Here is a 26,027-nt window from a genome sequence, read left to right as displayed (position 1 = left end):
TGGGAATTGCTGCTCTGCAGGAAATTAGATGGAAAGGAATGAATGATGGACCTGGGAAATCATACCTTGTTTTACAGTGGTCATGCGCAAATACCTTTGGGACAGGATTCCTTGTAGATAGAAAATATAAGGATAGAGTAATGGATTTCAATGCTGTCAATGAGAGAATTTGTGTGATACGGATAAGAGAGAAATTTTCAATATAACTTTGATCAGTGTACATGCACCAAACCAATGAAGCCGATGAAAACGATAAAGATGAATTCTATGAGAATTTAGAAGAAATTATAGAAAAGTACCTGATCATGATGCAAAATCATCCTCGGTGACTTCAATGCTAAAATTTGTAGAGAAATATGTTTTAGGCCAGTAATAGCCATACACAGCTTACATGAAAGAGTAATGCCCATGGACTTCGTGTGATAGACTTTGCCAGTGGCAAAAATATGACAGTGAGTAGTACTTACTTCAAGCACAAGGACATTCATAGGATGACTGGTGCTCACCAGATGGAGTAACACGAAACCAAAATCGACCACCTTTAATTGATAAGAGGCATGGCCCTGACATATTGATGTGAGAAGTTACCGAGGTGCGGTCTGTGATACAGATCACTATCTTGTAAAATCAGATACAGGCAAAGAATAAATAATATGAAGAAATTTCGAGGAGTGAGCCAAAAAATTCGACAGTGAGAAACTCATAAAAGATGAAGAACTACGAGAGAGGTACAGTCAAAATTGGTGGAAAAAATTGAGAGAATGCAAGGTGGAGAGAGTGTTTCAGTGGAAGAATATTAATAGCTTCAGAGCTTCGATATTTGTTTAAATCTAAGATAAAATCACAAGAGTCTAAGAAATTTGTGTAAAGATCTTGGGACTTTCCTTGAGCTGTAACCGATTGCAAATAAGTAAAAATACTATATTACTATTCTATTTATTCCAAACAATTTATCAGATTGGTATGTATAAGGACTTTCCGTCCTGGTAATAAACTACCCTCTGTTGAGGTTGTTCCTTGAATCCTCACTGTCAATTTAAAAAAATGTATGATATAATCATCATCAACTATGAATGAAAAACTAATTGACTTACATTATCTAGCCTACTGTATTATCTCCAGATGGAATGTTTACATGACCGCGGTGCACTCTAATCCAGATTCTACCTTCCGATAATATCACAAGGGAGAAGGACCTTTCAACTACACAACTTACCTTGGAATAGGTAAGAGATCCATGCAATCATTATTAAGATGAAAATTCTTAATCATTATTAATATAATGATTAAAATCATTAATCATTATTGTGATTATTAATCATTAACATAATCTTTTAATAATCATTATTCTTAATCATTATTAGATGATGCTTGGACATTCAACATGGTAGTTTTTTTTTTGCTGAAAATGATGCTCACATGAGCTCTGGGCTTGTGCGAGGGGAGTAAGGTGATGAGAAATGTGTGGACCTAGGTAGGTTCCAAACCACCGGAAAGCGATTTTCAATTCATAACTGGTGTTGAGAGAAGTTCGGCTCTTAAAAAGTAGTCACCCTTAGGCTACTCTTACAACATAATTAGCGGGCATCATAATCCTATATGCCACATAAGGAAATCCCCCATTAGTTTCATTAGTCCCCCATGGTTGACCCCCCATTAGTTTCCCAGGAAGGAGACTCATGCCAGTTGATAGAGCTGATCAATAACTATACAGGGTATGAATTTGAAAAAAATCGTTAAAGCCGTTTTCGTGAAAACATTGAAAAACAGGGTTTTTAATAATTATTCGCCATTTTTCTCAAGAATATTACGCAGCTCCTGTAATTTTCCCAGGAATAAGACTCATGTCAGTTGATAGGGCTTATAAATAGCTATCTTAAATTGAGAAAACCGAATTTTTTCCGCCATCTTGAATTGAACTTTGTTGAATTTCTCATTGTCGGATCCTCATGGTATAAGGACCTTAAGTTTTAAATGTCAAGTCAATCGGTTAATTAGGAATGGAGTAATCGTGTTCACAGACATACACACATACACACACACACACACACAGACAAACACCCAAAAATCATGTTTTTGGACTCAGGGGACCTTGAAACGTATAGAAAACTTGAAATTAGGGTACCTTAATTTTTTTTTGGAAAGCAATAATTTCCTTACCTATGGTAATAGGGCAAGGAAAGTAAAGATGGATTCGAACCCTCGACCAGTTAACATTAGCAGATTGAAGGGTGCAACGCCTTAGTCGTCTCGGCTATCTGGTCGGAGTATTGTTATTTAAATATTATTTAAAGTTAATTTGAGGTTGCTTGTAGCTTATCCAAGGTTTTTAGTGATTGTTTGTGATCCAAGTTATTCAAGTTGTTCATCCAGGTTATTGTTTGTGATGCAGGTTCCTTAGGGTGGTGTGATTTCTGTAGGAGTCCTCAACATCTACTGTTTCAATTGGCCAACACCCTGTTAGTAGTATAAAAAGGAGGAGCCTGGTGCACAAGTGCACCAGACTCCTCCTTCACCTCAAGGTCATCCAGGTCAACCATCCAACCTCAAGGTCATCCAGGTCAACCCCCTAACCTCAAGGTTATCCAGGTCAACCAACCTAACCTCAAGGTCATCTAGGTCCCACACCCACCTCAAGGTCATCTAGGTCAACACACCCACTCAAGGTCATCTAGGTCAACCAACCTACCTCAAGGTCATCAAAGTCAACCACACCCACCTCAAGGTCATCCAGGTCAACCACCCTAACCACAAGGTCATCCAGGTCAACCACCCTAACCTCAAGGTCAACAAAAAAAAATAAGAATGAAAAAAAAAAATTAAAAAAAAAAAAAAAAAAAAAAAAAATTGAAAAAAAAAATTAAAAAAAAAATAATAAAAAATAAAAAATAAGAAAAATGAAAAAAATTAAAAAAAAAAGAAAAAAAAGGAAATTAAAAATAAAAAAAAAAAAAATAAAAAAAAAAAAAAAAAATTTAAACCAACATAAAATCGGAAATAAATGGGAAAAAGGGAAAAAAAATTTCCCTACTGATCTTGAACTGCCCGCCGGTCGCCCCGCTGGAAGTCAGCTTTCTGAGTTGGAGGCTCTATGCTCGAATCCAAGACGGTAAAGGTAAGTATTAAAGGTCAGTATCAACAGAACCAGAGGATATATTTTTTGTATGTAGTGGGTAGCTGGCCCACCACTGCCAGTCATCCCGCTGCCAGTAGTCCGGCCGCCACCGATCGCCCAGCCACCGGTCGCCCCGCCGGTCGCCCGGCCACCACAGATCACCTCATCGGTCGCCCCACCAGTCGCCCCACCATCGTCACCAGTCTCGTCCCACTATCGCCGCCAGTCGTCCCACTATCGCCGCCAGTCGCCCCACTATCGCCGCTAGTCGTCCCACTATCACCACCAGTCATAGCACTATCGTCACCAGTCATCCCAACATCGCCGCCAGTCGCCCCACTATTGCCACCAGTTGCCCCACTATCGCCACCAGTTGCCCGGCCGCCACCGGTTGCCCCACCACCGGTCACCCGGCCGCCGCCGGTCGGCCACCGCGGTCATCGGCCTCCACCGGTCGCCCGGCCACCGGTCGCCCCGCCGGTCGCCTCACCGTTGTCCGACCGCTACCAACAGTCGACCTGCTGCGGCTGGCAATTGTCCCGCCGGCTGAGCATGAGCATTCTGAGCGCAGTCAGTGGCACTCAGAATATACTTATAGCTAAACTATATCTAAGGAGATGGTAGGTAATAAGTAAACAGTTTGGAATACAATTAGCTATTTATTGATTTATTCAACATCCATTTCATTGAAAAGTTTACTACAAGCAGGTATATCTCTGTTCCAAAATCCAAGTTGTTTATCATATTGAGTGTGCAGAAAAGTGATGTATCCATGATGTTTCTCCTTGGTCCATGTCGAGCAGGTGATGTCCCAGGTAGTAGACTCCTTTTCCAGCACTAGTCCTTGGCAAGTCTTCTATGTTGTCTGATAGTCTTCGGATGATTCCCAATGATACCTCTAGAACACTGTTTCAGCTAGAGACAATACCCTGTCATTGATGTTGAATCACCTCACAACCTCTTTCCTTCAGGTAATTGATGCTCCTTCAAGTCAAAAGTATAGGTGTAGTAGTATTTCTCACCACTACATCATCATCCTTTCCTCTTCCTCCTCTCCTCTTCCTCTTCCTCCTCCTCCTCCTCTTCCTCCTCCTCCTCCTCCTCCTCCTCTTCCTCCTCTTCCTCTTCACCTCTACCTCATTGTCCTCCTCCATATCAGTTTCCTCTTCCTCATCTTCTACATGATCCTCAACCATCTTCAGATCAAATGGGGAGATTGATGGTAAATTTGTCTCACCATAGTCGGCCCACTTTGAGAATAGGAGTACCATCTTCTCTATTGTTCTAGATACACAGTTGATCAACAGAATGTCTATTCTCCACAGATGATTCCAGCACAATGAATCTAATCTGCTATGTATCCAATATATATCCATATTTGTATAGCATTATGATTTTGATTGTACCTCAATATAATGTCTAAGGTGTTGCTGTTCTCTGCTTTCTCAAGTAAAGACCTTTACCGACCTTTGATCTCTGCTGTCTCAAGTAAAGACCTGTACCAACCTTTGGTTTCTGATGTCTCAAGTAAAGACCTCGACCTCCTTTCATTGATTTTTTCTTCGATGGTTGAATCTTTTGTTTCTTCCCCTTCTCAACCACCCTGCTGACTTCCTTCAGTGATCTTTTCATACCTCCCCCAAATTTTGCCTTAGCCTTCATAATGTTGGTGACTGCTAGTGCTGCAGCTTTTTCCAACACCCCCGCATCATCAGATCTCACTCTGTCCCAGGCTCTCTCTGCCAAGATGCTGTCTGCTACTGCTCTGCTTGCTGTATCACCACTCTTGGAATAGGCAATATCATGCTCCTTGCAAGCCTGATCAAGTTTGTTGATTCCTGGATCATCTTGTGCTAATCGCTTCTGAAGTTTTGTTCCTGTCCACAGTATTGATAGCCAGGGATATGAAGTTCAACTGGTAGAATGTCGATTGCCTTATTAACTATTGTACCAGAAGCTCCCTTGATAGCTGACAGAACACCTCTTCCTCTATAGATCTTCTGACTTTTCTCCTTACTAAAATCACGCCTTGGGGCAATAGATCCTCTCCCAGTCACTTGTCTCCCAGAATGTCTTTGACCACCATCTCTGCTATCATCCAAAAGGCGTTTGATTGTATTCTTATACTTGGCTTTGTTGTAGTTAACAATCTCACCTCTTGGATCATTGTTCTGTCTGTGCACACTGGTCCAGTTCAATATTTCTCCATAAGCCTGTCTGTCAGCAGATTCAACTAATGCACAATTTGGATTCTTCCTGAAAATCAACTCACAAAGTCCCAATGTAGCTGTGAAGGTCTTTTCTTCCTGATCTACAGGGTCAGTCAGCACAATTTCATCACCATTCTCTCCAAAGTTAAATACTTATTGCCCAGGTAGTAAGCATTGTCTCTCACTCTTGGCCCAAAAGTGTCATCAAAATCGTCATTGTCCTTGCTCAATGATCCTCTAATGTAATCAGCTACCTGTTTTCCAGCTAGATCAGTTTGATCAAGGATATTCTGAACTGTTGTACCATGACTTTCATTCAATAATTGTTCAACATTCTTATCATCATCCTGTCCATCTCCAGACAGCTCCTCATCACTGCTATCATCAAATCCTCTACTCATATATACTCCTCACCCTCATCCCCTTCAAATGCCTGCTTTCCTGCTTTCCATAGTTGCTGTCCAACTCTTGAGGTGCCTGCCATTGGACTTGAAACTTCTCCAGTTCCATATGATTCAAATGTTGGTGACTCTTCATCAATGCTGGAGAGTTGGAGCTTATGTTTTGCTTTACTTGCACCAGTAAGTCCATGCCTTGTATATGTGGCATCTTTAACAAATGGTGTTGTTGGTGGAGTAGGATATGTGTGGTGTGTTGATGCTGCTGAGAAAGGATGATGTTCTGATGATAACAACTCTGGCTTGGATTGTCTCTGCCTACCCTTCACATGCCTGGAGCGCATTTTTATTCTAGGCTTAGATACCTAGGACCCTTCTTGGATGCTCTTGATGGAGGTAGTTGTGGTTGTTGAACTGGCATCTGTTGGAAGGTTTCGACTAGGTTGACTAGTGGCTCAGCTAGAGGTTTGAAGTGTTCCACATGTCTCTCTTCTGCAATCCGTCTACCCAGCATGATTTCCTTATGCCTCCTTTTGATTTCACGCTCCAACCTAGCAATCTCCAATATGGTAGGAGCAACCTCCTCCAATGTTGGCTTATGGTTCCTTTGTTTGATATACATACTGGTCAGTGTTTATCAGTATACTGAGGTCTGAGAGTTTGAGCTCCGCTATTTATACATTTTGGACCCATACCAAGTGCGGAGTGTCACTGACTGAACAGTGACTGATCAGTGACTGATCAGTGACTGAACAGTGACTGATCAGTTACTGATCAGACTGATCAGTGACTGAACAGTGACTGATCAGTTACTGATCAGACTGATCAGTGACTGAACAGTGACTGATCAGTTACTGATCAGACTGATCAGTTACAGATCAGACTGATCAGTGACTGAACAGTGACTGATCAGTTACTGATCAGACTGATCAGTGACTGAACAGTGACTAACTGACCACTGAGTGGATGACCCTACCATCCTGCCACAGACATGCTGAGTACTGGTGAGCATGGTCCATGTGGCAGGAGGAGCTAGGGTCATTGAGAATGCTCATGCTCAGCCGGCGGGACAATTGCCAGCCGCAGCAGGTCAACTGTTGGTGGCGGTCGGACAACCGGTGAGGCGACCGGCGGGGCGACCAGTGGCGGCCGGACGACCGGCGGTGGCCGACCGGTGGCGGCCGGACGACCGGCGGTGCCGACCGGCGGTGGCCGGACGACCCGGTGGTGCCGACCGGCGGCCGGGCGACCGGTGGTGGGGCGACCGGCGGCGGCAGGCGACTGGTGGTGATAGTGGGGCGACTGGTGGCGATAGTGGGGCGACTGGCGGCGATGGTGGGATGACTGGTGACGATAGTGGTATGACTGGTGGCGATAGTGGGACGACTAACGGCGATAGTGAGCCGACTGGCGGCGATAGTGGGATGACTGGCAGCGATAGTGGGATGACTGGTGACGATGGTGGGGCGACTGGTGGGGCTACCGATGAAGTGATCAGTGGTGGCCGGGCGACCAGCGGGGGCGACCGGCAGCCAGGCGATCGGTGGCGGCCGGACGACTGGCAGCGGGATGACTGGCAGTGGGGGCCAGTCTACCCACTACATACATATATACCACTAAAAATATATCCTCTGGTTCTGTTGATACTGACCTTTAATACTTACCTTAACCGTCTTGGATTCGAGCATAGAGCCTCCAACTCAGAAAGCTGACTTGCTAACCACTACACCATAGAGGATTTATGTTTAAAGACTTAAATTATATGGAATATGATACTTTTTCCGACCGGTGGCGGCCGAGCGACCGGTGGGGTGACCGGTGGCGGCCGGGCGACCGGCGGGGTGACCGGCGGGCAGTTCAAGATCAGTAGGGAAATTTTTTTTCCCTTTTTTTCCCATTTATTTCCGATTTTATGTGTTTTTAATTTTTTTTTTTTTTTTAATTTTTTTTTTTTTTATTTATTTTTTTTTTTTATTTTTTTTTCTGTTGACCTTGAGGTTAGGGTGGTTGACCTGGATGACCTTGTGGTTAGGGTGGTTGACCGGATGACCTGAGGTGGTGTGGTTGACCTTGATGACCTTGAGGTAGGTCTGTTGACCTAGATGACCTTGAGGTGGGTGTGTTTGACCTAGATGACCTTGAGGTGGGTGTGGTTGACCTAGATGACCTTGAGGTTAGGTTGGTTGACCTGGATGACCTTGAGGTTAGGGTGGTTGACCTGGATGACCTTGAGGTTAGGGTGATTGACCTGGATGACCTTGAGGTTAGGGTAGTTGACCTGGATGACCTTGAGGTTAGGGTGGTTGACCTGGATGACCTTGAGGTTAGGGTGGTTGACCTGGATGACCTTGAGGTGAAGGAGGAGTCTGGTGCACTTGTGCACTTGTGCACCAGACTCCTCCTTTTTATACTACTCCTGTTCTTGGTGTCATACGCAGCTCCAACCAACAGAATTGGCATACTTTTGATGCATTCCGTGCTAATTTTAGGTAAGACATTTCTCAAAAACTATCATCAAATCTGATTTGATCTAATAATTATCATAGTGAGGTCCACGTTATCATGGCAGTGGAGCAAAAAAGGAAAACAGCGGTGCTGATTCTCTGCCTTGCCACTGCCTTCTACAGATGGTAATATTTCTAAATTTAAGACTATGGTGAAGTCCAAGTCATAATGGCAGTGGAGGAAGGCAGCTTAGTGATTCAGAATGCTTTGAGAAAGTGATTCAAATATTTTGGGAGGAACAACGTTGAAGATCGTGTTTCATGTTCTCCTCCCTTAGCACTCGCTATAAACCAGGATAACTGATGCAGTAGCTACAGTCCGAGATGACATCTTGCAAACAGTCTGGGTTGAATTTGGCTACCGTCTATAGTGAAGTCCACGTTATAATGGTAGTGGATATAGATAGAACAACAGCTTTGCCTGTCCTCTGCCTTAATTAATTATATTTATACATTGTCATAAACAGATTTGGCATCGTTGCAGAGCTAGAAAAGGATAGTACTAACTGCTTTGTCGAATGATAGACAAGGATAGCAGCATCAAAGTTAATCAAATACTGTCATTATAACGTGGACCTCACTATAAATGTCGCCCGAGCCTCAAAAGGAGGGCACATAGAACACTTATAATACATCATCATAAACTTGATACTTCTGTGAGTAATTTGATGTGAAATTGGTTTGTTTGCACCATTTTAAAAATAAATATAACTGTTTAAAATTGGGCAATTCTTTTCGAAACACTCGGTATATATTTTACCCTGAAAAATATTTTATGAAATTGGGATGAATAGAAGTTTGGGACTGTAGTATGTTTGTTTCTCCTTGAGTTGATAAATAAATAAATAAAATTCCTCCTTTAAAATGGATGAATTCCGTGTTTAGAGGAACTAAATATAATAACTACAACAACGAAATTACTAAATTCAAATTACCACTTTCCAATTATTCTGAAGGAGAATAATAATAATAATAGATAAGAAAAATGATAAGATCCATTCTCGGACCAGAGTGAAGAGCGTGACATACATTTTGGACTCTATTAGCAAAAACATTTGAAAGAGGAATAGTACAAGCTTAGTTTAGTTTCCCCCATTCAGATTACGATATCTCTTATTATAAATCATTGCTGTAATAACTATATTGATAAATAAATGATATTGATTGTTTCTTTATTGATTCATACAATAAGTACACCATAAAAATGATGTTAATATTGATTGATTGTTTGCAGGTTTCATGATGTTCTCAGTATGGGCGTGGACTATCGTCTGTGCGCCTGACGTTTTCGTCTGGAATTTGTGCTTCACATTCCTAAACGTCTTCCAATTGGTCTATGTCATCTATCAGATGAGACCAGTCAAATTCGATCCTGAACTTGAGGAAGTCTATCACACACTTTTCCGTCCTTTCAAGGTGAGCAAATTGCGTAAATCATGTTCGAAAATATTACAGTTTTCCATTTTTGAAAATTTTTCTTCTAAGTTGTGGGTTGTAAGCCTGTTGTACCTCTCCCAGTCATTCATTGTTGAGAATGATATTGTAGGTATGTATCAATGTATAAATAAACAAGTATAAATAAATAATTTGTTTTCAAGTCTGGACCTGTTTTATGAGAGTTTTGAAAATGCAGATTGAAGCTGCCAACACACTATCTACATGTAATAGATAGTTAGATAGTAATATGAAAGTTTGTAATAGATATAGGCCCCGTTGCACAAAACTTTGACTATGATTTAATTCAAGAACTAATCCGAGATGGTTTTATTGAAAAGAAGTCTTCTCTGATTGGTTCTCGTGGCATTTAATCATGATTTACATTGAAAGGCTTTTGTGCAACCTGGTTACACATATTATTTAGATGGTCGTTTTCTAGTTGCTTCCTCCACGGAGTAAAGAACACTCATTTCCTTATCTATCTACAAGACTATAGTGAGGTCCACGTTATAATGGAAGTGGAGAAAGATAGAAGAACAACGTTGCCGATCCTCTGTCTTGTCAATGCCTTCTATAGACGATAGCTGATGCAGGTTCATTGATGTAATATTAACTCTTTATCCTCGTTTATAATAATTATATTCTATTAAGCGAAAAATTATATTTTTCAATAATTTCATAATGAATTCCATGATTGATATAAAATATTTTGTTAGTTAATTATTAATTCTACATATTAATAGACGATCTGGTTACAGAGCTGAGCGAGAAAGAGATATTGCTATCCGCTTTGTTGAATAATATAGACAAGGATAGCAATACCATTGCAAATCAAATACTGCCATTATAACGTGTACCCTACTATTGGGGCTAGATTGCTAAGGTTTTCTTTGTGCGGTGTTAATATATCATGAAGATTGTCACGTTATTCTTTATATTTAAATAACGATTAGCCTCCTGCTTGGCATCAGTCGGTAAAGCATGAGATTTGATATAATTATATAATTAGGTCGTGGTTTTCTAATAGTATTCAGTCTTAAAAAATCTTGATAGGCCTAGATATGGGCTTCTCCTATAACTCTTGTAATTCAATAAATAATAATATATATAATATGATACTTATACTATAGTGTTGAGGAATAAAAAATAAATTGCACACCATGAACGTCCATACATATATTAACAAATAATGCAAAAAATAGATCGAGGCAAAATATATAAAGAGCGATAAAAAAATATATATATAAAAATAGAACAATAATTGAAATCAGTAAAAATCACAGGCTAAATTTTATACTCTAGATTTATGGCACGAATCATTACATGTGCCTTTATCTTAAAATCGTATGCATTCTTTTGCATGTAGTTGCGATATGCGCTTGCTAATACTTGTCGACTTAGACAATTCAATTAAAAGTGTGTGCTTTAAGATCAGCTTGATAAATTAGCCACTAATAATCCAAATATATATATATTAAAATCTCTAGTACTTAGTAGATTTTTTGTATCGAATATATATTTTTATCTCAGGGTGCAAGATTCGGCACCTGACGGAATAGGTAGAGCCATTCATCTAGTGAATTAGAGCTATAATAAATTATCGCAAATTGTATTGCAAAAAAAATTAAATATTATATGCATATGTTTTAATAGCCTAGATTTTGTACTTCTTTGATTTAATAGAAATTTCTGAAATATGATCTATATTTTTCTTTCAATGAAATACCTTTAATACTAATTTTACTTGCGCAAGTATTACTCTTATTAATTTCTTAATTTATAATAAAAACCGTTTCGGCGAGCTAGCTTTGATCATCAGATAATTCGAAGCACTAGGGCGCCCATCACTAATTCAAATTTATCACTCACGTGTCGAAAATCTTCTTGTAAGCCGCCGATGTCGATCCAACTCCATGTGGTCCGGGAATATGGTAGCCGGAATCGTCTCCTCCAAGGGGTTATAAATTTATTTAAAAATGAAAATGACTTCTGCTTCACAATAGCATCACGAAGTCTTTTAAGAAATTTAATAATTTACTTTAACTTTAACTTTTACAAAATCATTAGTAAGGTACTACGCTCTAAAATATTTGGGGTCCTCTTAGGGTGGCATTTGGCTGGCGAGTGCTGGTTCTCCTTTCTCAAGTTTTACAGATCCTATTTCCGACTTTCAAATTAGCATAAAATTTAAATATCTTAGTCCTCCGCCATTTAGGTTCAAATAGATCTTACAAAAAATACCAAATATTACTTAGATTGTATGATTAATAATTTCTTTGCTTTCGAGCCATATCGATAACATAGACTATATAACAATTCAACATAGATTCCGAACATTTATAGAAATATATATAAATATTTTTGAATTGGCTTACAATTGCCGCCTATTAACTGCCGTTTTACTATTGGTGCATGCAAATTTTATTTGGTATTCATGCGCCTGGTACCTCTATTTCCTGAATACATTAAATTATTTTTATTTGGTTTTTTATTTATGCTCTTTACATGCTAGCTAATATTCTATACATTAATTAATTCCATGCTACTTAATAATTAGCCACGTGATCAGATGTTTTTTCACATTGCACACCATCTGATTGCAATAAAGCTCTGCCAAGGGGTTTGGTCGATTCTACGTTTCTCGGTTTGATCGATCTCTAGGTCACCGATCCGTGAATACATGTACATAACCTCAATCTTCAAATATTTTATATAATAATCTATTTATGAGCAATAAAATTCCTTCAAATCCTTTTTAGGTTTTTGTACCATTTAGCCAGAACAAGCTGATGCTATCTAATCTTAGTTATTATCTATTTGGCGATATTAGCCAGTTACTTTATTTTCAGACCTATTACTGTTTCTGTTAGGGCTTTTTATCTACCCAGATTTAATACTTTACAAGATGTAGTGGGCTATTCGGTCCCTAGAGAGTCATTGTGTGGTCTTTACAGTTTCTTGTGTTGTTGTTGTTTCTTGTTTTAATTTATATTCTCCATTTTCTTCTTTTTCATTTCCAAGTGTGCTCCTTGTTTCAAGTTCTATTTTTTCTTTGTCTTTTACATTATTTTGTTGTTTATGTTTTGTTTTTACACATTTTATTAGAAGTAGAATCGTCGAATAGTCTTGTTGGAAATGACTTAGAGTCATCATTGAAACGACAAAAGAATCATTGAAGAGAGAAAATACTCATTGCACAATTCACACTTGCAGAAGCTGGCTATGGTTACCGTAGAGCATAGACTCTCATCATTAGTCAACATGTAAGTATTTGAATATCTTGAACCTGGTTTCCTACCTGGATACAGTGTCCGTATCCGGTTCAGTGAAAATACTCTCCCCATGAGTTCTAAGGGGCCTATTCATACTCGTTCGACCGGGCTGAATGGGAATGGTCCCATTAGAAATCATGGGAAGAATATTTTCACTGAAGCACGGACTCGGTTATTATATGTGGGAACCCACCTTTATTCTTCTTTTAGATGGTTGAGGAGAATACCTTTTAACCTTTTTTCTAATTTTCAAACTGTAAACCTTTCTACATTGCGCTGCGAATAAAGTTTCTTTTTAAAGTGTTCTCATTTTTCTGCGGTCCACAAGTGAATATTGTGTACTGGATCGTATTTTCACAGGACTCTTACTATTTATTCATTCATTTATTCATACGCAAATACAATTGAAAATACAAATGACTATCATGGTTTTTGTAATATAATAATCTATAATATCATGAAGGATGGAATTGGAGTATCCCTTATACATGTACGGAATAGGAATACTCGTTTGACGCTTATCACTAACTTATGAACTCATTAACTTGCAATTATACATGAAGATTCTGGATTACTCGAGGATGGATATAGGCTCAGTAGTTTCATCTCTATTAACAATCAATTTTAATACAATAGTTAGATCATATTGTTCGATTTGTATACTTTTCTCTGTTTTTTTTCATTAATAAGCTTGAATAAACAGTTTTATTAAAAAAGGTTTAATTGAAAATTTGAAGAATATTCAATATGACATGACATGACATGACGAGTTTTGGAACTGTTTCTGCTTTCAAGATGTCCCAGTCAGGCACTAAGGTAATATTGAATATTCTTCAAATTTCATTGAAATACATCTAATGTTATATAATAAATAATGTAAAATGTATAATGTAAAATGATATGAGACGTTTCGCTACAATACAGAGTGAGTTAATCATTGAAACATAGAATCTTCCCTCCTCTCTCAGATCAGAGAAATCACTCATCTTCAAATGCTTATAACTCAAGAATAGGAGCGAATTTGGCCAATGTGATGACATATTATTGCTACTCTCGTCAAGTACTTTCATTCCTAAGATTTTGAGCGATTTTAATTTTTTACCATTTTTGCAAAATCAATGATGTTATTCATGGATTTCATGGAAAATACAAATCTCCCAGATTTGGTTGACATGCTTATAACTCAATAATGGGTGTGATTTATAAATTTTATTTAGCAGTGATGACAAAATAGCAAATGAAAACTTGCTGATTAGATTGCATCGGAATTTTTATATTACTGCCGCTCCCATATCTAGTAAATCGTCGTCATCAGTATCGTCATCATAATCAGGATACAAACCTTCAATCAAGTCAATAAAATCAAATTAATAAAATAAGAGAATTAAAGGGATTATAACGAAACAAGAACACACTAACAAACCAGCAGTAAGGTGCTCCACTCATCATTACAAATTAGATTACACCATAGAGAAACAATAGCGTAAATGGATATCACATGGTATAGGGCGTTTATGTCGCAACTTTTACTGTTATCCCAAGCCGATTATTGTCGATTTTTACTGTTTTGACCGGGTAAGAGTGTATGAACGTCACAATATGAGAGACTAGCAACGTCATAAAGCTTCACAGGATAGAACTACGTGGACTATCAGCTTGAGATAACAGTAAAAGTTGCGACATAAACGTCCTATACCATGGGATATCTACTTATGCTATTGTTTCTCTATGATTACACTTATGACACAACATATTATAGAGCTCAAGGTTCAAACTGTTGCAAATTGAATAGTACAGTAAATCATGACACTAATTCAAAAATTAGAAACTAATTCAAAAGCCTAAATTAGGTTGCAATTAAATTTCTGCTATCTAGATTTAGGTTGCTATTGAGATTATAGATCAATGATGGAGGATTGAATCAAGCTATATATGGTAACATTCATTATAATGTGTTACAAATGGATATTAAGCTGATGGTTCAAACTCGAAATGTGATTGAACTGCTTACATTATGACACTAGAAAAATGATGAAAAGGTAGAAATGATTGATCAAGTACAAATACAAGTAGTCTATATAAATAAAAATCGAGCTTTCATATGTACACATAATTTTATGTTTTTTTCTTAGTTGTGTTTGTTATGTTCAGGAGCAGGTTTATGGCTTATCAAATATATGATCCGACTTCAGGACTCTTTCCTACCAGGTCCTTCAAAGTTTACATGTAATCCTTATTGTAGGAGATTTGTGAGTCAACAGAAATAAAAATCAGCTGTTATAATCATTGCGTCACCCCAACAGCCGTCGGTATATCTATTTTTTTTCTACTGATTCACAAAATTTTAATTCTAATAATAATGCCGCGGTATGAACGCGAAATTTAGAATATGCACGGGAAAATCAGCAGCAAGGAGATATACCATTCAATTTCCCAGCAATAAGCTGCATTCAACTATATATCTAAAAATACAAACTGCTGTACAACTAACTAAGCACATAGGCACCGTATAAATGTAAATACTGATTGTTCGATAATTTTCATAAAAATATAGTGCATCAGATTAAGCTAAGGCTAAGCACACCTAAGGAGGCGCGGCTTGGTGATACAAAGTGTTAATCTTATGGAGATTGCCTTATCACACCGTTCCACGCAATGCCCGATTCTGGGTGTAAGAGTTCTCCTATTCAAACCAATAAGCAAGAAGCACCTGGATGCAAAATGCCGCATCGCGCCTCCTCAGGTGTGCATCCAGCTAAAGTTTTTCATGAGATGCATTAACTATTTGGCGGTACAAAGTTCGCCGGGCCAGCTAGTATAGAATGAATCTTATTTTTCCTCTCCCGATCTTTCAATGATGTAATTATTGTAAAAATAGAAAATAAAAATACAAAATGAATAAGCTATTCTGTTAACTCATTGCATGTAGCAGCAAATAAATGAATACAAAAATGACTTACGTGTTGGCATTTGGTTGCTCATATTGTTATATTTACTGAAAAAAATGGAATGAAATTTTATTAGTGAGTTCAATGGAAAATATTGAAGTCTCACTCAGCATTTTTTCAAAGGTGGAAGTAATAGTGAATAATGAACAAAGTGAATGATAGAATATCATAAATAGTAAGCCTCAAAATCTTGTATTATCTGAATATTGAAGAATAACTTAAATGTGTACAATATGAATGTAATTACGGTAGTATGAGGATTACCTTGAAAATGCTTGTTAAGAGTATTTTCATGAATAATAGCTTACCTGTTGACATTTGGTTGTCATAATAATATACAAATTAGAATAAAATTCAATTGTCAAATTGACTTACGGTATGTTAATTGATCTTGGTATGATAAAATTTGACTACCGTAGGCTATGTCAAATTACAAAATAATCAATATCCAAATTGGTTGTCAAATGAATTATCCACCAATAGTATTCAATATAGGAAAATGTTTGTTTATTTTTTTATTTATACATTGATACATACAATATCATTCTCAACTATAAATTTTAGGGAATTATGAGGTTGGTGATTGAATATGAGGAATTTACCTTTTAATTAGAGAAATACTCACTAAGTTTAACATTGTATATCAATAATTTCCACTGCAAAAATACTTACTACAAATGTTCCTCCAACTCTATCTCATGGTGTCTCTCTTTTGGCTTCATAAGTTTCACCACTCCACCTAGAATAGAGCCGAATCGAATAGAATAGAATAAAATAGAATGAAAAAAAAACGTTTATTAAATAAATAAGCTACTTTAAGCGAACCTCAAAGGAACCTACCTGAAAATGAATAAAGTAATCTGCAAATCTTAATACAAATTATAATTATTCAAAACAAAACATTTATCACTTATAAAAATAATTATGTGGCTGAATAAAAAAATCAAATTTTCATTCCATTTACTAGGCTACTTTATAATAAACATTCTTTGTAACTTATCAATGCCTTGATAATTGAATCAAATATATTATAATTAAATTGTACATAATTATATTCAGTTGAGGTGGGACCTTCCCGTAAGGGACTCCCCGCCGACAAAAAGCTATTCGATTTTACTTTACTCCACTTGATAATATTCATTTTCATCATGATCAATTAATTATCAAAATATCAAAATTGTTTGAAATGCTCCTTTATAAACAGCTTGTCAATTACTTTGAAAACAACAGTCTACTTTCTCGAGATCAGTACGGTTTCGGAAAAATCTCAGTACTTCTGATAATGTCTTGAATCTTATTGAGGGAGTCATCAGTAGCTTAGAGCACAAGAGACTTGTGATCCTCAGAGCATTTGACTTTTCTAAAGCTTTTGAGTCAGTGAAGCATGATATTCTATCTGAAAAGCTTTCTTTTTATGGCTTGACAAGTTTGCTGTGGATCTAATTGGTTCATACTTGGGTCGCAGAATGCAATTTGTCTATAGAAACGGCGAATTCTCAAGTGGTAAGCTGGTAGATATGGTGTCCCCCAGGGTTCAATACTTGGTCCACTGTTGTTTATCATTTACATGAATGATTTGTCAGGTGTGATAAGGAACTGCTGTGATCAAACCCAACCCTATCTTTTTGCCGATGACCTGGGCTTATTGGTGAATGGGACGGGAAAACAAAATGTTGACACAGTTGTTGAATTGAGCACATCAAATATAATGGATTGGTGTGCTTCAAACAATTTGTGTCTCAACCTCCTGAAAACCTGTGACCTACAGTTTAGCTTCAACCCTAGGTTTACTGGCACAGATTTCCTCAAATTCCTGGGTATCATGCTCGACTCGAATTTAAATTGGAAAAGCACATTGATTATACAGCTGGTAACTAAGTAAGGGTTTGTTTGTCCTACATAGATTAACTCACATATAGTTATCATGAAGTTTTAATGAGTGTCTTTTATGCTCTCATCCAAAGCCATTTAGCCTATGGAATTCAGCTCTGGGGAAATTGTTCGGCATCTATTAAACTTGTCAGACTGCAGAAGAAGGCCATTCGAATAATTTGTCAGGCACCACCCCTAGCAACATGTAGGCCGCTTTTTCATAAACTAGGCGTCTTGACTCTCCCATCTTTATATTTTTTTTACCTGTCTGATGTACATGGAAAAAACCTTTATAATATAGTCGAAATGGTGACATACATAATTATCATACCAGAGGAAGGTTAAATCTCAGAATTGATTCTCACCAATATGCGAGTACCATAGGAATTGGAGAAACATGTCCATTAAGCTATTCAATGAGCTTGCCCCTGAAGTAAGACTGTTGAGTACCTCACTATTCAAGTCACACATAAAAGGCTTACTTACAGAAAGATGTCTTCATTCTGTTGGAGAATTTTTTGAAAAGCTTCAGTGTTCATCTGTTAACTGTAACAGCTTTGTTGTGATTGTGTGGATCCCGTTTCAATACCTGCTATTTATCAATGCTGTTGTTAATTACTATTTGCCAATTTAGTTGTAAATTTTCTTTACAAAAATACTACTTTGACTATATTATTATTATTTTAAAAATATTTTGACTGTTTTTAATTTTATTGTATATTGACGTTTGTTACAACACTTTGTGTTTTATGACAATAAAGGATTATTGATTGATTGATTGATTGATTACACTTAATTAATCCCATTTATAAATTATTCCCAATTTGTTACCGTAGATGAACATGGTCGTTATTCATTTTTAAATATCTCAGTATGATTGTACTCTATGATGTAACTTTACAAATTTCCCTAGCTATCTAGGTTTTGATCAATACTATACCGGTACCTAGAGAGAATGAAAATCCAAGCACCCTTTTTTTAAAAAAATTGTTTATTCACGACATCTTTTGACATCGCTGAAGTATGTCTTAAATAAACAATTTTAAAAATTGTAACTTTGATTTTTAATTTCTCTTTCTATTCAAGAGTAGGCCTATCGAAAAAAGATAATATAGCTATCTATAGTGAGGCCCACGTTATAATGGCAGTGGAGAAAGATAGGAGAACAACGTTGCCGATCCTCTGCCTTGTCAATGTCGGAATATAGCTGATACAGGTTTATCGATGTAATATCAACTGTTCATTCTTATTTAAATAATCAATTATATTTTATTAAGCAAGAAATTATATTTTTTCATAATTTATAATGAATTTCATAATTAAAATAAAATATTTCGTTAATTAATTATCAATTCTACATTTTTGAAAGGCGATCTGGCAACAGAGCAAAGGCAAGAAGAGATAGCGCTATCCGCTTGTTGAATGATAGACAAGGATAGCAATACCAATGCTAAACAAAAACTGGCATTATAACGTGGACCTCACTATAGTCTAAACACTAATAATTAGCTATTATTTTCTCTATTCTAACATACTATTGAAAAATTAAACAACGTGTTTCTAATAATAATAAATTTAATAATAATATTATTATTTTTAACGAATTTCTCATTGTATTGTGAGGTCCACGTTATAATGACAGTGGATAAAGATAGGAGAATAGCGATGCCGATTCTCTGCATTGATTAATTATATTTCTACACTGTCAAAACATAATGGCATCGTTGTGAACCTAGAAAGGATAGTAACACCGGCTTTGTCAAATGATAGACAAGGATAGCAATTTCAAAGTTGAGCAAATACTGTCATAATAACGTGGACCTAACTATATACTCTTTACTGCTATTGTTAGATTAATAGGAATTTGATGTGAGACTAGGGTACATAATTTTCTACTATCCTGACTTATTTTTTATGGGCTCTTAAGTTATCAGCCAACTCACCAAATTTGACAGGTAGGCCTATTCTTTCTTTGTTTGGCTTGTAATAAAATATTTCTCTTATTTTGACACTGTATGTTGAGCTATCAAGTCTGTATCTCCACACACTGATCCCACTATAGTATTCTATCTCCGCTACAGGTATAGATCCCACAAGCTCTGTCAGTCTTCTCCCGAATATTTTACCCTGTGGAAGAAATCAATTTCAAAGGTTGAATCAATCAATCAATAATTTAATTCAATACAACACAATAAATAAAAGAAATCAAAATACAAAAAATCACAATAAAATATAAATTTCTAATAAAATACAAAACGAGGCTTTATGGTGGGGTGTGCTGAAAAGAAAGAAAGGAGGGGAAATACCCAGCCAATTATGGTTTCCCATGTAATAGGCGGGTAGAGGGTATAAAAGTAAGGGATAAAGGGTGAAGAGGAGAAGAAAGGGAAAGATTGGAGATGAAGGTAGGAAAATCCTATTTATTTCTGAGGTGGGCTTGATTTGTTCCCAGCCTGATAGAATATTTTGCTGACTCTGCTGTAAATTGTTAGTATCAAGCTTTATAATCAATTTTGTCTATTATTATTCTTATTATTATAGCGTATGGCAAACACATAATACACACATACACACACATAAATTCACAAAAATATTCAGGTCTTTGACCTTTTCCAGCTTGATAAAAAAATAAAACAAAATAAAACCATCTATCTAGGTTATAAATTTTGTCTATGATATAAAATAACATTATAGGATACCAACTAAATTATTAAGGTATAAATGAAGAAGTAAGAGAGGAAGACCGAGAATAAGTGAGAAGATGAAGTGAGAGACAATCTCCAAAACATGGGATGTAGAGACAGATGATGGAGACAAATGACTGATGACTGAGGAACGTGGAGAGCTGTAGTGGAGGCAGCCAAAGCTCATATTGGGCTGTAGTGCTAAAGAAGAAGAAGTAAAGTGTGACAAGTTCAAATAAATACACTAAACATTGAAAGAATGAGGCATTGATGTTGTAAATATATACTATTGTAAAGAACAACTTGAATGCAGAACCAGGTTATTTCAAGGCAGCATCTGCCACATCTTTAGCTGAACTGATAGGTAGGTGTTGCCATGAAACCTGATTCTGTGATTCGAATTGATTCTGCACAAATATAGTTGAAGTTGAAGTTGAAGTTTTATTATTCTCAATAAGCTCAATACAAGAAAATGTAAAATACATGCATATAAAAAACAAATAAACAAGTTTATAATATACATAACTGCATAGTAACGAATCAAACCAAATTTAATATTACTTATTGAGAATAATACAATCCAGCACGTAAGATGCAACTTACGGACCGCTGAGGGAGTCTAGCACACTATTTTACTAAAGCAATAGAATGGACTGAAAAAAAGAAAAAGAGAGATAAAAAAACATGTATGGGCTGTAATCAAAATAGGATATTAATATTTAATTATTAAAGAGATGATGCTAATTAGAGAAAGCAAAAGAAAATCATAAGAAATAGAGATTCAAATTGTGTGAAAAGATTAATTTATTGATTTGTTTGCAAAAAAACGGTAAGAAGAGCAGGGAAAATACAAAAAAAATAAAGTGGAGAAAAAATAAAAAGAAAAGCAAGATAACAGAATGCAAAGTTAACAGAATGGAAAGAAAATAGACGGATTAAACAATAATTATGAACAAAAACTCTAGAGCTTCGGGAGTGAGTGACAAAAGCCAATTTTAATTATCTCTTATCTTATTTCCACAATTACATGCAGCAATGGCATTCTTGACCTCAAGCGGCAAAGCATTATAAAATCTAGGTGCCAGGAAAATGAACGTTTTACGAAAAAGAGTGCAATTGGGTTTAGGACATCTGACTTGGGAAGCCGCAGTCCGCCTGGTCTGTCGAAGTGCGGTAACAGGCTGACAGTAATCAATTGTCACACCTCTATTTCCACTTATATTGAAGAACAATGACAAAACCTTGAATACATATAGGAACCTAACAGCAAAATTCTAAGATGACAGAACAGGAAATGTATGATCATCAAACCTACTGCCCGTTATCAATCTTATAAAAGCTTTTGAAGTTTAATAATTGGATCCTGGTTAGCGTAATAGGAGCTTCCCCAACATGTGATTCCATATTCAATTTTGGAATGTACAAATGAAAAATAAGTTCCTTCATTACATTAAAATCGCACAAATATTTAATGCGATGGAAAATCATCAAATAGAACCTTGAAGACTTCTTTAGAGTTTCAATTTGTTGCCTCCAATTCAGATTTTCATCCAGTGAAAGACCCAAATATTTGATAGTCTTTGCTGGACTGATACTGGGACAGTCACAGCTAGAATAGGAACAAACCGGAGAGTGAAAGCGCAGTGGAGCAGGCAAGTCAGCACTTCCAGAGAGACTGAACATCATATATTAGTTTTGGCTACATAATTTTAAGTTTGTTACATGTAAACCATAGAGATATTTTGTTCAAGTCAGACTGCATTTTCTGATGTAAATCTTGAAGGTTATTACTTTTATATGAAAGAGCAGTGTCGTCCGCAAAAGCAGTTATCCGTCCATTCAATTCACCATTATACAAATCATTTCCAAAAATTAAGAAGAGAATAGGGCCAAGAACCGAACCTGCGGCACACCACAAGTTATGGGTAATACTTCACTTGCAACGTTTCTGATCCTTACATACTGTTTCCTACCCTGTAGGAAGGACTTAACCAATCTAGTGGAATTCCCCTTACACCAGCACTCTCCAGCTTGCAGAACAGCAGACTATGATTAACTGTATCGAATGCTTTACTAATATCCGGAAGATTCCCGCTGTTTTGCCACTACAGCCACTGTTTAATCCTGAATAGACATATTCCAAAAGAGCTGTAAGGCAATTTCTGTACAAAGTTTTCCCTGAAACCGAACTGGCAGGCCGAAAAAAAGTTGCAGCTATTGAGGATGAAAGTAATCTAGTTTTTATAATTTTTTCAAATAGTTTTGACATGACTGGTAATAATGAGATGGGTCTGTAGTTTTCTTTACTGATTTATTTCCTTTTTTGAAGATGGGAACAACAGTAGCCGACTTCAGTATTTCAGGAAAACAACCAGATACCAACGACAAGTTAACAAATATAAAAGAACTGAAGAAATAGAAGAAAAGTTATCTTTAAGGATTCTAGCAGTCACAACATCGTCACCCGAACTTTTACGAGTAGAAAGAGAGTCAACAAATGTTTTGAGTTCAACAAGTGTAACAGGGCTGAAAAAAATAGATTTATGGCTAGTTTTAATTCTGAAGGACTCTGAAGATTGTGCCTGAATATGGGTGGGTAAAGCAGGAAAAGAATCAGAAAGATTCTTAGGCATTTCAATAAAGTATTCATCCATTACGTCAGAAACTAGGCGGTTGTCATCAATTAAAATACCATTCTCCTGCAACACAATATCCGTATCTTTATTATTATCTTTTACTGGCAAAAGTGTTTCTATTGTTTTCCATTTTTCTCGGGGGTTATGTTTTTGAATGAATAACTGTGAAGAGTAAAATAGAAGTTTGGCCTCTTTCACCCATACTTTATTTATCTTTCATATTTACGAATTTTCTTTTGAGGATCAAATTGTTTGGATCATTTTTATGCATCTTATGCAATTGTCTCTTACATAAATAGTAGTACGGTAATGACAATATCAATGTCTTCAATTAATGGAGGAATACTACAACATCCGTCTCTTCCGTACAATCAAACTATGAAGTTAAGTGTATTAACATACGGTAGACGAAAAAATTAAATATTAAATCAAAAGACTAATAATTTGTCAAAAACCATAGACTTTATTAAAAGCTAGAAATACTTTTGATTGAGGTTTTAGTTGTTACACCATTGCCAATCTCTGATAAACTCACTCTGTCTGATAAACTCAGAGATTGACAATGGTGTAATAACCGAAGCCTGTGAGTTAACAGAGATTGACAATGGTGTAACAACCGAAGATGGTCTTTCTAACTATCAATAAATCTGTGGTTTTGAAAATTTCTTAGTTTTTCTATTCAATATGAATAATTACCACAATATAAACTCCTCAACTACCGTACACAAAAGGTAAAAAAGTGTATTTAGTTTCTCTGTTGTCTCTGGCTACTTGAGACATTGAAAAATGAAATAATCATATTATATTTTACCTCAGTTGGAACCTCACTAGCCACATCATTGAACCCAATTGGAGAACCGGAAATTAATGATAATGATTGTGGAGTTGATTCAGTATTTGAGGTTAAGATTGTAACACTTGAAGAAGTTGCAAATGTAATAAATAGTCTAAAGGCAGGAGTGCACCTGGGTACGACCTATCCCAACTAAAATCATAAAGATAACATACATTCATTAATATATCCCATCCATCACATTGTTAATTTGAGCCTTCATTTGGGGCAGTTTCCAGAGAACCTGAAATTGCAAAAATTATACCAATCCACAAATCCGGCCCCAAAAACGAACTCACAAATTACAAACTGATTTCTTTTAGCTTCTATTTCAAAAATTATTGAGAAGTGTGTCAAAGTACAATAATTGATGGAATACTTGACAAGTAATGATATTCTAGCAAAGAACCAATATGGCTTCAAAAATCCAAAAATACTAATGATGCCTTTTTGAGGTAACTAGATACGTAATAGAATCAATAAATCGAAAAATAAAGTAATTATTTCTTCCTTGACTTGGCTAAGCATTTGATTCGGTCGATAGGGGAAAGCTATTGAAAAAACTTGAAGCTGTGGGAATTAAAAACTGTGCACTCCATTGGTTCATTAGTTACTTTGACAAGCGTTAAAATTTGTGCAGATTGAAGGAGAATTTAGTGAGAGTGATAGTGTTGAATACGGTGTCATTCAGGGCAGCACCCTGGGACCAATATTGTTCCTGATTTATATTAACAACATTTCCCAACTGAAACACAGAAGCAAAGTACTCCTATTTGCTGATGATACAATTGTTATTTCAGCAGGTAGAGAATGGGAAGAAGCCTATGAGAATGCCTGTTCTGACCTATCAAAAATTAAAAATTGGTTTGACCACAATAGTCTATCAGTTAACTTGAGCAAAACCAAATATATGCCCATTGTGACCAGGAATCAACCAGACCCAGGCTAGGCAAATCAAGATGCACTCCGGTAGAAATATAGATCATCAACCTGCATTGTGGATCTATTAATAGAGTGGACCAGTATAAGTATCATGGGGTCATGTTTGATTATGTCTGAGTTGGGTTCCTCATATTCAGTGTTTAAAACAGAGACTGAGAAGATTGCTGTATGGGTTTTCCCAATTGAGCCATGTGCTGAATATCAGACTGTGCAGGAGGATCTATCAAGCCTATGCACAGTCAGTATTGGAGTGTGGCATTGAAATAACGCCAAAAATACGCCCAAAACTAGCGTTTTTTTGGCTTTCTCAGCATTATCGAGAACAGTGAACAGAAAATGCTCGAATTTACTAAAAGCTCAGCTGGAGTGTAATATGTTGTGTTGGAAGGAATTTGAAATAACGCCAAAGATGCACCCAAAATTAGCGTTTTTTGCGTTCTCTCAGCTATTTCATCGAGTAATTGACAGAAAATTTTTAATTTTGGTATAGAGGTTTAGCTAGGGTCTAAAAATATTGTGATTAGGTAATTTCAATATTTCATCAAAGATATGCCCAAATCAGCGTTTTCCAACGTTTTTCTCAGCTTTTCTGCGTTTTCTCAGTACTTTGACTTTCTGATGGAATGAAGCATGCTCAAATGAAAAAGGCAGGCGAGCGAAGTGAGCCCGCTGATCTCATTTTTGGAAGATCCAGTCGGGGGTCCAGGGAGCGGAGCACCCTGGCTAGACGGATATTGTGAGCGAAGCGAGTGTTTCGTCATGGAAAACGACTTCAATTGAATTTTTCTATTCTCATCCATATTCTAAATGGAATAACTGCAAAATGGGTGATTTTTCTTACGTCAGCATATTTACATTCCCAGAGTTCTTGTCTGATTATTGAGAAGTATACACTATTCACATGCTTTAGTCCATCATCTCCGAAAGCTGAATAAAATTCAGTTATATTATTTCGTTTCTTGAGAGCACAAAGCGGTAGATTATTGGAATAACTGGTAGCTCCATTCCTGTTTCCTAACCGTAACTCACATCTGCAAAATAGAGAGAGAAAAAATATTGTTCAATCAAAGAAATGAAATAATAGTCCAGTCAAATGGTCGTTTTTCAGGAAACAGCCCCGAAAGAATTTTTCTCGACGGTTCTATATGTATTTTGGGGCGCTGAATTTGAATAAAAA

The 26,027-nt window shown here is 36.6% G+C and overlaps 3 protein-coding genes across 3 annotated transcripts in view; 1 reads left to right on the top strand and 2 right to left on the bottom strand.

Moving 5' to 3' along the window:
* Positions 1-6,761: 6,761 nt before the first annotated feature.
* LOC120353484 (proline-rich extensin-like protein EPR1) lies at positions 6,762-7,411 on the bottom strand. Its single transcript, XM_039437295.1, has 3 exons — positions 7,388-7,411; positions 7,115-7,321; positions 6,762-7,025 (listed from the first exon to the last, which is right to left on the bottom strand). Exons 1-3 carry the CDS (start codon positions 7,409-7,411, stop codon positions 6,762-6,764), a joined length of 495 nt encoding a protein of 164 aa, XP_039293229.1.
* Positions 7,412-8,136: 725 nt separating this feature from the next.
* Positions 8,137-12,803, top strand: LOC111053398 (popeye domain-containing protein 3-like). The gene is made up of 3 exons (XM_039437293.1): positions 8,137-8,212; positions 9,462-9,643; positions 12,789-12,803. The coding sequence occupies exons 1-3, from the start codon at positions 8,191-8,193 to the stop codon at positions 12,801-12,803; spliced, it is 219 nt and encodes a 72-aa protein (XP_039293227.1). The 5' UTR covers positions 8,137-8,190.
* Positions 12,804-13,959: 1,156 nt separating this feature from the next.
* LOC120353483 overlaps positions 13,960-26,027 on the bottom strand; it is an 18,402-nt gene continuing 6,334 nt past the window's right edge. The window contains exons 2-6 of the mRNA XM_039437292.1: positions 25,692-25,881; positions 19,700-19,883; positions 16,557-16,623; positions 15,897-15,931; positions 13,960-14,278 (exon numbers count right to left, since the gene is read on the bottom strand). Coding sequence (XP_039293226.1) covers positions 14,208-14,278; positions 15,897-15,931; positions 16,557-16,623; positions 19,700-19,883; positions 25,692-25,881 — 547 coding nt within the window. The 3' untranslated portion in view covers positions 13,960-14,207. The remainder of the gene's footprint in view (positions 14,279-15,896; positions 15,932-16,556; positions 16,624-19,699; positions 19,884-25,691; positions 25,882-26,027) is intronic.

The sequence above is a fragment of the Nilaparvata lugens genome, chromosome 11 (genome assembly GCF_014356525.2).
Source record: "Nilaparvata lugens isolate BPH chromosome 11, ASM1435652v1, whole genome shotgun sequence".
NCBI classification, from domain to species: Eukaryota; Metazoa; Arthropoda; class Insecta; order Hemiptera; family Delphacidae; genus Nilaparvata; species Nilaparvata lugens.
This window is presented reverse-complemented; position numbering and strand designations above follow the sequence as displayed.